We start from the raw sequence: 15,021 nt of genomic DNA, 5'->3' as shown, positions 1-15,021 counted from the left end.
ATATACACAATCGACACTTGCTAATTTCATTTCAAATGGACTGCAATTTACTTTTGTGTATAAAATATTGTACTGTTCATAGATTCAGATTAAAAATTTGGATACCTTTTTATTTGCTATAAACTGGATGCCAGAATTCTCACTATAGGAATTATTTTGTACTATGAGAATTTTTAATTTGCCTTACCACATTGCTCTACCAAAACAACAACACAAGAAGACAAAGAAAACAAGAGATGAAATCCAACATATTTCTTCTCTTTATAATTCCTTTTAAACTGGGATGGCATAATCCATTGGGGGAAAGACACCCTTACATTCATGACCTGTGCCAACTACTGATTATCTTTTTCCTATTTAATTTTGCCAAGGTTGCTTACATGAACGAAGGCAAGAAAGTCACTTCCATGGGTTCTCCTCGTGTTAGTGAGAACAAACTGCAGATACATTTCTGAGATCCTGCTTCTTCTACACATATTTGTTTAGCATTGCAGGTCATGCTTGTTATAAATGGGCCGAATCCAGACTATACCCAGTGAAATGAATGAGATTTCTTTGTCATGACCAGTGTAAAGCCCAATTCAATATGAATCCAACTCACCATAATTATATAACACAAAGATTTATTAAGGAGGGAAATCAAATCTGGACTCACTAAAAAAAAGTAAGGAAAAGGAATAAACACAAATAAAGCGAACACTACAAACAAGTTACAAAACTGGCACTTGAATGTTTCCCTTTAATTAGTATACATAATAGGCTCTTGCTAATTTCAGGGATTACAAATTAGTGAATCAATTTTACCAATACTAACACCCATGTTATACCTTAGTGTCACTGGAAGTGGAATAAGGACCCTTAATTTGACTCCACAAAGGACTACTTTTTAATTAATAAGCAAAGATCAGGGCACATCTTAGGAAGGAACATGAAAAAGTAGCTTTTGAGTAGTGTATTCCAGAGTGAATACTATTTCCCTACAACCTATCTCAACCTATATGTGTATCAGATTTTTTTTAAAAAAATTAAGGCTCCACCCAAAGTGACTTCACACTTCAAATACAAAAGAATTTAAAGATGGCACTAGCAAATACACAATAAATATTTAGAAACGGATTTATGCCCATCATATAAATGTGAGAGGTGGCTAAAATGCATACTCCGTGGAAGTATACCCTAAGAAGCTATGATTAGTTCTAGCTAACTGACATGCGTTTGTACACCATACACAATGCATGCTGCTACTTTATATATTGTGGGGTAGATGCAGTTACATGCAAATCTTAATTGTACTTCTACTGCACCACAACATGTCCTAAAAATAACAGGTTTTTTTTTTCAAAAGTAGGAGTAGGAAACTTTTAGTCACAAATGCTTTTGATCACAATTCCCATAAATCTTTATGGGGTTTCTGGGAGTCCAAAGCATTTGAACGGTCAAAGGTTCTTTAATTCCATTTGAAAAAATAGCAAGGATACCGTGTCCTGAAGGTGCATTGAGTTTGTATTTTAAATCATATCAGGTGATGATGCTTTCTTTGACAATAATGATTTTATTTATTTATTTGTTTGTTTGTTTGTTTCCCTTTTTTTGCTGCCTTTCTCCCAGAAAGGGACCCAAGGCAGCTCACAAATAAAACCATTTATAAACTTGATAGGGTTTGAATTAAAGGTCAGTGTGTGCTGTGTAAATATCTGAAATTCCTTTGCATGCTGAATTCAGCGGCCAGGACAGTTATATATGTATCTTTTTGTGCATATACTACCAATAGGACAGTTAAGATGTTTGTTGTTGGTTTTTTAAATGAGCTTTTCTTTCACTTCACAATCCCTCTTAGCAATTCCTCTACTCACTTTTAGTGTCATCTAACCACATGCACACCTGATGCTTCAAGCAGGATGTTCACTTTAAATCTGCCCAGAGAGCCATTTGTCGCTTGCATTATTTAAGCAAAATTGCATTCACTAACTAAATCAGCAGGACTAGCTTCCCTGCAGTTCAATTCAGTGTGATATATCTGACAAGAAGTATGCAAACTGTGACTCCTCTTTTCAAGGGCATTTGTACATACAGACCTGTTTATGAGTGCGCATACTCTGTAGTCTTTGGCAATGTACAATGGAACAAAGCATTCTCTTTTTTCCTCTGCAGGAAGAAAGCCATTTACAGGTAAGAACAATTAATTGCAATGGGACATCTGCTAGTGTTAACATTAGCACGATGAATCTTGTTTTAGCCCTAAAAACAAGACTCCACACATAATTGCTTTGCATCCCAAACACAGAAAAGCTCTAATCAGGAAAACACTCAATGCAGTGAAAGCCACTGAAATCAGAACTACATTTTAAGGATAAAGATATACTTCAGGGATAAAATTGAAAGCTATTAAAATGGCACTGTACTACAGACATCTTTCATCATTCAAGCTATTCATGTGCAGCAATAATGGAATCAAACAGAAAAAGTATTACACTTTGTTAGATAATTATATTTCATATCCCTGCGCTTAATCAAATTACTTGTGCATTTCACTCATTGATTCCCCCCATTTGTCCTGGCATAAAGTTATTTCTCCCACCAAAAGCAATGAGACTCTAATTTACTAAACTTTGGAAAGATGATGCCTAATATTTTCCTGCAAAATTATGTCAATTTAATCTGACAGCCAGCTGTAGATTCTGTTCGGCACAAGAAAAAGGTTAAAGCAAGTAAGCCAATTTCAGCTATGAAATAACAAATATATTTAGAAACCAACTTGTATCTGAAATGCAAGAAATTCGAACATTTAAATAATTAAACAAAGAAACTAACAAATATTTTATACTGTATGCAAGGTCACATGCTATTTTGCTTACTAACAAGCTGAAATGATGATGCAAACATTTATGGATAATATTCAGATTAATTTTTACATTTGATACACCCTGCAAAGATGCACACTGCATTATGTTTGCAGTTTTAATATTAGCAATTTGGCTGTTCAAAGGGGTTGGTTCAGTGCCTTGGTTCACTAGAACTAGCTTGACTTTGCACACCAACAGTAATGTGTGGTAGGCCCTGAACATCAGAGTAAACATGGTGTTTTTTTGTCATGGTATATTGTTTTAAGACAGAATGAAGAGAGTGATGTGTTGGCACAGTGTATTTTAAGACTCAAGTGGTTATTAGGTTCAAGTAGTTGAAACACTGTCAGTTCATCAGTGCAAAAGCAGCAACTTATGGCTAATCATACTTTGCAAACTTTGGGACAGCCTCAAGGATGCAAATTTGCACCCTATCACTTTTCACCCTTTCCTCTGCTGAGCAGTTTATTTTTATATGAAACCATCTTTAGCTGCTGTTAATCCTTATCAAGATGTTGTGTTTTTTTCGCTCAGCATCAGAAAATGCATTGTGAAATAGCTTTTTATTCCTGAGTTGATTCAATCTCTATTATCTGCAGTTATGTTAGTGCCAACAAAAGGTTTGACAACAATTAAGTGGTGGGAAGTGGGGCTATAAGGGAGTATGTATTCCTCAGAGTGGCTCCAGCTGCTAATCATGGTTGACACTGAGTTATCATTTCATCTCCACTACTTAAACATATTTACAACAAATGTTCAGCTGAAATGCCAGCAATATCAAAACTGCAAAACATTACAGAAAACTGATCTTGAGGGAATTTCACAAAAAACAGTACAAACTCAGATTGTTTAAATATCTAAATTCACTTCACAAAAACTAAACAACCACCTTAATATCAAATGATAAACTTAGGCATTCTACTTACATTTTCCAAACCTTTAGATCCATTCAAAATGACAAGCCCATGAAGAACATGCCCACATGTTCTTAAGTCATAATGGCTTAAAAACAACAACAGAATTCATAGCTGTATCAAAAACTGTTTTTCTTTTAATCAATGTCTTGTATTTTAAAACAGGAACATCTAACCTTAAGTAAAAAAAAATACTGGGCAAAAAGAACAAGGGCACAAGGCATCAATTCAGGAAAAAAAACTGCCTCTCCTCAGCATTAAGGAAATTTGTTCTGCAGATATAATTCTTGCATTATTTTCTTGTGTGCTAACTCTAGTGCTGAACCAGTAAAACACATTGTCGGTCAGAAGAAGAATAACTTCCTCAGTCAAAAAGTCCAGTTTTAAAATACAAAACCCTGTATTTCCCAATGAAGTCCTAAAGTCTTCCTTCAAATAAGGTAAAGGCTTAGGAGTGCTGACAGCAAATGATCTGGTTCTGCTCATAATATGCGGGACTGCTGCGGGGAAGAATCAATTAAAGTATTGTTTTTACCCATCAACCTCCAAGTACTGTGGGTTGTGTTTTTTTTAAAGTGACTTAAAATATTTAAGAGTCAGGACAGGGTAAGGAAACAGATTATAACATCTTTAACCCATCCTCACTGCAAGTAACGATCAGCTGTGCTTTACATAAGAGTCTAAGGACTCCAACCTTACTATCTCATCAATTTACATGAGGCTTGCCTCTATGCATGTGTGCTTTTAATTGCTTGCATCAAAAGAAATGCTCCTCCTAAATATTAAGTGCTTAGTGAGGTGCCTTTTAAAAAATCACAGGTTCCCCACTCCATTTCCACACCTGAGATGCAGGAGTGGCAAAATGGATTCTGACAATACTCATTGTGCTTGTCCGTTTCCCTCTTCCCCAACTCTCTACCCCTGTCAGCCTGAATTATACTCTCACAGGGATAAAAAATATACCATATCGTACTGAGAACTATATAACATAACTGAGATCCATGGCATAAGCAGGAACATGTTACAATAACACAACACAGAAACAGTTCTTTTCTCTCAAAGAAGGAAGGAAGGTCTGTACAGGCCGAGTCTCCCTTATATGAAATGCTTGGGACCAGAAGCGTTTTAGATTTTGGATTTTCATGTACATAAGTAATAAGATATCTTGGAGGTTGATTTATGTTTCATATACACTTTATGTTTCATAAATACTTTATACCTGAAGGTTATTTTATACAATATTTTAAATAATTATGTGCATGAAACAAAGTTTGTGTACCGTGAACCATCAGAAAGCAAAGGTGTCACTATCTTAGCCACCCATGAAAAAGGTTTTGGTTTTTGGAGTACTTTGGATTTCAAATTTTGGATAAGGGAGACTCAACCTGTATATTTTACGTCTGAAAACTTCTAACCTCCAGGTCTCCTTACAGGAGAAGTGTAATAGCTAATTTAATCACAAAGAAGAAAATACAGGTTAAAACTATAAACATAAAACATTAGCTGAGATGTTAACAGTCAACGAGAAACTCTGCACTGAAGGCAACATCAGAAACATACAACGAGTTAGAAGATTTACATATTTAATATCCCTACAAAAGAAGTATTTCAACTGTTGTGTGAATGCTAGATTTCTTGCAGGATCCCACATGTGACCATTGTGTTGCATCCTCACATAATTGCAATAGTTTAGTGGGATGGCTGATGCTTCAAGGAAAAGCATTATATGAGAACACACTCTTGGTTGTCAGCAATTAACACAACTGGTTTCATCAGAAGTTCTAAGAGACATTTTATATATGGCTAAACTTGTTACAAAGTAGAAACCCCTGCCTTCAGAAAGTAAAACAATCATTGAAAATCCAGTCAGAAGGAAGGGGAAAGCCCTAAGCAGAAAAAGGAAATGTCCATTCAAAACTGCTTCCTTCACTAAAGTGAAGGCAGATGCCTACTTAATTCAGCACAGAGGTAGTACTGCTTTTGTATGCAGGGGTTTGCTATTCACTTAGGAAAGTGATCTGGCACATTTGTGTAGACAAGAAAGTATGGATTTTCCCTCAGATATAACTGGGAAGATCCTCTGAACATAAGGCTTTGGATGGTATTCAAAAAAGCTCAGAAATCACACTGGCTGAAAAATAATTTCTACTTTCAACTTTTTGTATTAAGAATTTTTACCATATGTAAAATATATATATATGGAAATGTGGGTTTCTGTCGCCAAGCAGGGATTTGAATCCTGCTCTCCAGAGTCACAGTCCAATACTCAAAACCCTACACCATGCTGGCTCTCTTGTATGACAGTACTTGCACTCATTTAATGAATGACAGAATAAATGTGGATGTTAACCTGTTTCCCTCTTTATCACATTGCTGATGAACAAAACTTATATTGGAAGGCATTGGGTGAATATGCAAAAATATTAGTGGTAATTTGGAAAGAGAGCTCTGAGCAAAAGTGAGAGCAAGACTAAACCCAAAGCATACAATAAGCATTACTGGTCTTTAAAATGGGATGCTGACTGTATGGACACATCTTCAAATAAAATTTTAATAATCATTTTCTCATTTAGTATTTCTGAATGGTGACTATGCAGGAAAGGATACTTCAGTTATTTTTTTCCAGTTAGATATTAGATATTTTACTTTCCAATTATCAGACTATTTCCTTGAGTTTAAGTTATCACATATACTGTTATCACCCCCAAATGTAGAGCTGTTATTATGGTTTTATCAATTATTGATTCAATATTACAAAACATTATTGGCAGACCAAATGAGTACATACGAGTACTCAGATATAAGTGCCATTGTATTCAATGGGGCTTGCTCCTGGGTAAAGGAGTACAGCATTAACTTATACTTATCTAAAGATCCCTTTGAATACTAAAGTAAGATCCAAGCACTCAGGTTTTGGCAAGAAATGATAACCTCAAAATTAGTGTTCACATACATGCAGATAGTGCATGCAATTGTTGAAAGTTAAGTGCCAGATTTGCCACCCATTTTAATGTTTGTGTATCACATGATACAGTCAATACAGCAGTATTAAGATTTATGAGGGTTACAAAGACTTAGTTCAGGTATCACACCAAATCATGCTTTGTGCTAACCAAAATCTGGAACTCAAACCAGTTTGAAGCTTCCAAATCAGGGAAACTATGATTTTAAAAAGTTTGTTTGGTTCTCATCATTTTTCTGATCAGCATTCTACTTTCCCTATTCCCAGAGGAATTTAAAATATTCCTAGAGGAATAGTTTTAAACATATAAAATCTGCCAGTTTAAAAGATCACATCAGACTATGCACTCAGCATGGTTTCACTGGAGATTTTTTGATGGCCAGTTACAAACAATGGTCCATGCATCTAGACACATAAAATATACCTATTCTTACTTAACCGTGGTTTGGGGTGATGTTTGAATAACAGCAATTATTACTATTATTATTATTATTATTATTATTATTAATTTACATTGTGTCTTTCTCTCAATCATGAGTCTCAGGGTGGATAAACGGAACAGAACAAGAAGATTAAGGTCTGGGTGTTAGTGACCAACTATAAAGGCAAAGTATATGATCAGAAATGATCATTTAAGACCAGGCTGTTAAGTACTGAAGCACTTGTAATTTTAAAAAAGGTAGTACCATCTTCCAAAGGTAACAGGCACAGGACTTAGAAGAGAAATTATGTTTTTTAATCAAAACACAGCTAGAACTTACATACCCATTACATGCCATTTGATCTACTGCTACTTTTTAAAGATTTGTATTACTGTATAAAAATATGGATACCATAAGATATAAATAAGTCATTAGTTGCTTTTAATTTAGAATCCCCTGCTCAAATTTTCAGGAAAAGCATGCTTTATTTTACAATAGGCTAGAAGGATCCTAACATATTGGAGTCAAAAATTAGAAATAAATATAACATATTTCCCCTATAATACCATACCCTGCAAATATTATATATTGTACTTATTGTTTAGTTTATTTTAAAGTGGAAAGGAATGAGTTCCTTTTAAATAGCTAGTTTGAAATTTTAGAGACTCTGGGTACTGTTTTATTTTTAAATGATAGAATCTATATACAAGTTAATGTAAACAGTGCTAGAATTTAGATAACAAAAAGCCAAATTGTCTTTACATTCCACTACACTTCTATTTTGGCAATGAGGAGGTATATCTTTTAAGCACACAGCTATGAATACTAGAAAGCAACCAAGATATACCAGGACTGACATCATTATGAAAGCCACCATTTATTTCCTAACAGCATTCATATCAAAGCAATTTTCTTGGAAATAAGAGTAGTACAGTAATATTGGTAACTTTTTGATCAAGACATTCATTTAATAAAAAAGAAAATGTAGAATGGCTCTGTACATAAATTTTATTGACATAACATAAATATAAGAAAATTTTCACTAAAAGATGAACATTTCTTTCTTTCTTTTCCAACATAAAGTGCTAAGAAATATGGTATAGAGTTAAGAAGGCTGGCTTTTTTGTTCTGAAGTAGTGTCAAACCAACTTTGTGTGGAGGGGAAAAAATATTCCCTACAGACCATTTGTTGTCTCAAGCTTCAAATTCCAGTTTTGCAGAGCTTTCATGCTGATCCTCCAAACTCATCCTCAGATCATTTGGACAGTCTGGTGTCTCACCCTTGACAGCCAAATGGATAACTTTCAGCCACTTTTGCTTCAGTTCCTCATTGTCTGCTGCAAAGCTGTGTACAGACTTGGACTGAGTCAATTTGAAACTGTGTGGGAGGTCAGCACTTCTTGGAGTATCATCCACAGTGTAACCCAACAATGGAATAGTAGCCGAAGCCTTTACATCCTAAGCAAACAGAAATAAAGAAACATTTTGGATATTATGAAAGGGAGAAGAGTTTGTTAACTGATTATACAACTCACATTAATTCTTAAATCAATGAAGTTCTAAAATGCAGGATTTTAGTCTCTCCCTACATACTCCTCTCAACCCTGCTAACCAGCAGACAGATGCTGGAAGAATAAAAAAATGTGCATTATGGTGGTCCTTAGCAAGATGGAAGCTTTACAGGCCACATATGCATCTAAGGGACCATTAAATACAAAAGGAAGGAGGAAGTGTGCAAAACATTGTGGCAGTTCCAAAACATGGTATCCCGGTTTCCAAATATTAGCTATTAGCTTGCTCTATGTATGGAGCAAGGAATTTAATTGTATTCTGATTTTCTCCTACATATTCTCTCTACATACCTGTGGTGCACCATACATGTACAATACAAGGGCTTCATGTTTAGGAATCACACACCAAGCCTTTTGCCAGGTCTTGGATTTTTCCAAATATTGGAGAAAACTACATATTACACTGTTTCCGGACACTTCTGCTGATTCAATCTGTATGGATAAAAGAGAAGTATTTCATTTCAGTTCAACATAGTTAAAGCATAGTTTTTCAGATGTCATAGCAAATATTAGTGAGCCCAGTAAAGAAAGGGCTCATAGAACAAAAAAGATTTTTTTATCCTGATAGTTGAATCAGTAATTTGCTGTTTCTCCAAATAATGTGGTTTGAAAGCTATGAAATGGCCTTTTGTTTTCTATAAATACATTCTCAAAGCTAGAGAAAAGCAACTTTTAAAAAGTACTGGGTTATGTAGCCTTACAAATCAGTGCTTCTGCTACTCCACATTCATCTTGATTACGGGGCAGAAGAGCCTAGCTGCTGGCTGAGAACTTTTCAAGGTGATGGGGGGCAGACCTGATGTCCTCCTGAATTGGGAGGCATGCTGAATGATTGAAGTTGTCTTAATAGAGGTACTGGTTGAAGCTTCTCCAGACAGGGTCTCAACTATGGAGCTAGCTTTACTCCACACAGGGTTTCCCTAGCCAGGGAAAGTCCACAGAATAAAGCCGGGTCTCCTGAAAAGGCGCAGGAGATGATGCCTTTGCTGGAGACCCTATCACATTAGGGAGTGATTGCACCCAAACACTGTTGGTCTCATCCTGACCTCTAACATCATATAACTTGTGGAGGGTATCTGGGAAGTAGTAATCTGGCCTCCATTTCAACCAAGTTTCCTGGCCCTTGAAGCATAAGATATGAATGGTAGATTCAACTCTGGTCCAAAGTTTGGAATATGCTATGAAAGCATCCAGCAAACTCTCTTTCCCAAGTAACAAGCAACTATATGAATCAAGTAATGAAACAATTAATTACACACCATACCTCTAAGATGCCTCTCTTTTTCTTTTCTTCACTGTCTGTGCACCCTGTTATAATGTGGTAGCAGTCTTTACAAACCTTGTTCAATTTATTGCTATCATACTCAAGATGAGCTTTGTAGTCAGAACATTTCCAGCAAACAACCTTAAAAGGAAGGAAATTTACTTTTTTAAGCAACGTTATATTCAATTATGTTTGACCCTTCCCAAACACACACATTCAGAAAGCTTCAGTGACAATTTGCAAAATGGTTGTCTCTCTACATTTTCTAGAATTACAAGCAAATAGAATTCTAGAATGCAAGCAAGTAAAAGTGAAAGAAATCCAATTTTGTTCCAAAGCAAGGCTCTCCACCCATTAGGTCCTCTGCTAGAATGAGGATTACTCTTTCACCCTACTAGCACTGCTTTATTGCTGTATGCCTTCAAATTGTTTCCAACTTATGGCAACACTAAGGGGACCCTATCACAGAGTTTTCTTGGCAAGATTTGTTCTGAGAGGATTTGCCTTTGTCTTCCTCTTAGGATGACACTGTGACTTGCCCAAGGTCAACCAATGGGTTTCCATGGTCAAGTGGGTATTAAAACCCTAGTCTCTACAGCTGTAGTCCAACACTCAGTTCACTACACCATATTGACTCATACTAGTAGCATTACTACTTGGATCCAAAAGCTAGTTTATGAATTTCAAGTGCTTCTTGAATGAAATGAGTAGGCCAAACATCATATTTTGGTGGTAGGGATTGTGAAATGTTTGTCCTCCATGTTTTAGACGACAGCTCTAATCAGCCCTACTCACTGCAACTAGTTCAGGACTTTTAGTCCCAAACATCAGGAGGGTCAACATTTCTCACTCCTGATTTTGAGAAACATACTAACATATGAATAAGAATACATACCATGTTAATCTGTTAGTCTGATCTGGGGACTACTCAAGGCAAGATGCACAAACATTTTAAAAATATATTTCTTTTAAAAAAAGATTTAAGCACTAACACTATACAAGGAAAATAAAATTTCTCAGTTTATGAACAAAATGCCAAATCTGGGGATTTCTTATTCTCTGAATTCAAGGCTTTGAATTAATGCTCTGTATGCAGTGAAGTCTTAAATAAACACCCTAGGAAAAGGTTTCCAAGGGAATTGAAATTAGTTAAATGTGTCTTACTTTATTTCCAGGAGAAGCAGATAGTACCGAAAACTTATGGGAAATGAATCAAAGCCAATTATGTTTTTATTTTAGGCAGTTCAACATGAAGGCAATAAAAAGGGATTCAACTGGAACTAAATCATGAATTGCTAAAGAAACCCTGTTATATAAAGAGTTGTGAGTTGTCCTCAAGAGAGCTCAGCTTTGATTTACACAGTGGGCTGTTATTCAAGTTCTTGTTTCTTTGTACAGCAAGAAAAAACGCTTCAGTGTTTATGCATCAGCCAAACAGGATTTTGAAACCACCACCAGATGGAGTTTCTGAACACACTGGCTGCTTCAGTACTGTTAAATAATGAGTAACTCCAGCTTGGTACTTACATGCCCACATGCTCTGCAATGATGCCTCCTCCTTGTCAGCGCATTGAAGGGCTCTTTGCACTTCATGCACATGGTCACTTCATTGTCTCGTATCCATCTTGGTGCTCTCTTCCCAAGCTCAGCAGTCTGATGTGGTAAGGAAAGGGAGAGGACAAATATTGATGTATTATTTGCACAGAAAATAATCAGCATCACAAGGTGTTCCGAAACCTAAATGACCTAGTTCGGCCCTCCAATTAATGTGCAGATGCTACTGAAAATTACAGTGGCAGGCTTACCAATTCAATTTACTCCATGTACCGGTAACAAAGCATTATGTCTTGATAGTCTGTATTTACCCACTTGTGTTTCTTGCTGTTGTTGTGTACATCTAAGTAATTTCTGACCTTATGGTGACCCTAAGGCGACCCTATCATAGGGCTTCCTTGGCAATTTTCTTCAGATGACGTTTGCCATTGCCATCCTTTGAGGATGAGAGACTGTGAATTGCCCATGGTCACCCAATGGGTTCTTATGTTCAAGCACGGATTTGAGCACTGATTTCCAGAGTCCTCGTACAATGCTTAAACCACTACACCACACTGGCTCTCATCCATCTGTGTAGCAACAACCAAATAAGTGATACAAGGCTGGAAAATATTGAAACTGTTGATGCCCAGACCCAAGTAGGTTCTGCGTAACATCACTGGGGAAAGGGATGGCAGCTGTGCATCTAGTTAGGTGGCATTTAGTTTAGGTGGCAGCTCTGCACCAAGTTCAGTCCACAACAATGGTAAATCCAGAAGTATTTGATGAACACCACACTGGTCACTTGGGGGAGGGAATGGAATTAACTAGACTTACTAAAACAATCTGTAAATAGGCAAAACAAAAGCTCTTGTTTTCTGTTTTAGCAAGTAAAAATAAGTAAGTATTTTCAGCCTTCAAGAAATATAGCACTGTTATTGATGAAGAAAGAATCTGCATCTGTGCTATAATACTTTCTGTCCCTCTATGCATCTATCTTCTCTGTCTACTCCATTCTTCTAGAATCTGTTTATTTGGATTAATTTTTAAATAATGTCAAACAGGAAAAGAAGCAAGGATTACTGAACATATAGATATGCACAGTTTAAAATTGCAAGAGGGGACTCTAAATGGAGGGGGAGAAATGAACAGTTGAGTACTAGAATGGCAGTACCTGTTAATAAGACAGTATGACCTTGGACTATTCACATTCTCTCAGCCTCAGGGAAAAGCAATAACAAACCTCCTCTGAACAACTTTGCCAAGAAAACCCCATAATATGGTCGCCTTAGGGTTACCATAAGTTGGAAATGACTTGAAAGAACACAACAACAACACAATACACATTTATCTGCACATAACAGTTTTGACCTTCATCAGATACACCCCCAAGTTTGAAAGAGTTGAATTAGTATAGATATGCTCAGAAACATCCTGTTAGTGCAGAAGCTAGAGAAGCTATCCTAAGAATAGGGATTTCTGCTCATGCCTTGAATCCAAATCTGCCATTTTTCTCGCCTCTACTTCTCTCTAGTTTACCTACCGCACATGGTAAACCATAGGCTCTTTGAGCCCTATTATCTTTTATTTTGAAAAGCACTGTACATAGTGAAGGCATAATGCTATTACTAATAATATATCCTTATATAAATCTACATGAGGGAACATGTGAATTCAAAAATGCCATAAGACACATAGAAGAGGAATACCAAGGGAGACAAGGGAAAGGAATGATGTCTAGATTGCACAAGTTTTTCTTTGTTACAGCTTAAACTTACAGAAACTTCAATAGGCATGTCATCATACTCTTTTGCAATAGCATTTCTGAAAGTTTCATTTCTCTGCTGAAAGGCATCTATAGTACTCTGGAGAGCCTGAAATGAATGAAAGGGATAAGAGCTATCAAGATTTAATTGCATCAACATCTAGCCAATTAATGGAAAATCAAAAGAGGTCAATGAGAAACAGAAGCTGGTCTGATAACACTACAGCTATTAGTTAATTTTTTAAAGCTATAAGCACTAGACATTTAATTGTAAAGTGATCACAAAACATAAGACAAATTTCAGCAAGATACTAATATTAGCCAGTTGCAGGAAATATAAAAAATCTTAATAACTAAGTTCTTGAAAAGACTTTAAGAAGGAAGGAACATTTACCTTTATCCATTCCTCTTTGTCTTGTTCAGAACTAAAGAAAACAGTTGGAGATAGTTAACAGCAAGTTCAGAAAATATTAATAAGCTACTCATTTAAATTTAAATTTTGTCAAGACCTCTGAGAATTTATATTTATATTGGAGTCAGTTGAAAGAAAGCTGACAGTAAGAACAATGAAATTACCCATCTTAAAAAAAATCCTGTCCTATATTCAAAACCTTTGTAAGATTAGCTTTATGTTAAAATATCATCTCAAATGTACCCTGTACTCTGACTTCACTGTGACACTTTCAGTACTTGGCTTTCCTTAGTATCATCAGTACATACTTTATTCTGGTAGCCTTTTTGGAAAAAAAAATTTTAAAGGGCCTTTAGGAGGGTGCTGCATTGTTTTAATTGTAATTTAAAAATCTGATTTTTATTATTTTATAAGGAAATGTCAAATAATTGATCCTAGAATGGTGTCTGTAATAGTGCGTATATGAACACACATTCTTTCTAGTTTTCACCAATTGTTTTAGTGCTCTTACCGCCAAGTTTCCCCTTACCACAGCATCTTTCGCTTCAAAAACAAAGCCATTTAAAACTACAACCCACTAATTATAGTAAAAAAACAGTACAGTCATCTCTTTGATCACAGCATGGCACTACCCTTCTGTGCCAGTGGGACTGCATGACTCCTGTAAATTCTGCTGATGGTAGCAGAGCTGCTAGTAGAGCCTCCCATTTCAGACAGGCTTTTGCTGAGGAGCCAAACTTCCAAATCACGCTGCAGAAATAATCTAGTTTGAGACCGCTTTAACTGCCCTGGCTCAATGCTAGAGAATTCTGGGAACTGTAGTTTTGTGAGACATTTAGTCTTCTCTGTCAGAGAGCTCTAGTGCCATCATGAACTACAACTCTCAGGATTCCATAGCACTGAGACAAATAAATTAAAGAGGTCTCAAACTGAATTATTTCTGCAGTGTGCTATGGACCTAAATGTGCCAAACAGTGAGTGGGTAGCAGCAGAAGTGGGGGTGACAATGGTAGAGGATCTCTCAAAGACAAGGGCAGTGGCACCACAGCTAACACTTATAGTACTGTACTGAAGAAGGCAATGGTAACCCATTACTGAAGGCTTCTACCTTGAAAAGCCTATGACCAGACAGTCCAAAATGAAACAAGAGATTGTGCCAGAAGACGTGTACCAGGTCATGAGGCTCCCAGGTCAGAAGACAAAAAGGGTGCAAATGGCAGAAAGCTCAAGATGTCAGGAGCTGAATGGTTAATCAGATTGATTGAATAAATCATTAAGCTCAATTCTTCAACGGAGTTGAAGTAACTGTTATATGAGAACAACAGGAAGCAGCAG

General features: G+C 36.3%; 1 protein-coding gene across 2 annotated transcripts in view; it reads right to left on the bottom strand.

Annotated features, from left to right (window-relative positions):
- Positions 1–7,872: 7,872 nt before the first annotated feature.
- FGD4 (FYVE, RhoGEF and PH domain containing 4) overlaps positions 7,873–15,021 on the bottom strand; it is a 129,258-nt gene continuing 122,109 nt past the window's right edge. For both annotated transcript variants that reach the window (XM_089527852.1, XM_089527853.1), the window contains exons 12-17: positions 13,669–13,699; positions 13,288–13,383; positions 11,504–11,629; positions 9,977–10,117; positions 9,004–9,144; positions 7,873–8,599 (exon numbers count right to left, since the gene is read on the bottom strand). In XM_089527852.1, the coding sequence (XP_089383978.1) occupies positions 8,336–8,599; positions 9,004–9,144; positions 9,977–10,117; positions 11,504–11,629; positions 13,288–13,383; positions 13,669–13,699 (799 nt within the window). In that variant the 3' untranslated portion in view covers positions 7,873–8,335. The remainder of the gene's footprint in view (positions 8,600–9,003; positions 9,145–9,976; positions 10,118–11,503; positions 11,630–13,287; positions 13,384–13,668; positions 13,700–15,021) is intronic.

Source organism: Sceloporus occidentalis, unplaced genomic scaffold, assembly GCF_023333645.1.
Source record: "Sceloporus occidentalis isolate IW3139 unplaced genomic scaffold, rSceOcc1.0.p SCAF_5, whole genome shotgun sequence".
In the NCBI taxonomy this organism is placed as follows: domain Eukaryota; kingdom Metazoa; phylum Chordata; class Lepidosauria; order Squamata; family Phrynosomatidae; genus Sceloporus; species Sceloporus occidentalis.
Note: the sequence above shows the minus strand (reverse complement) of the source record. Positions and strands in the feature narration are given on the sequence as shown.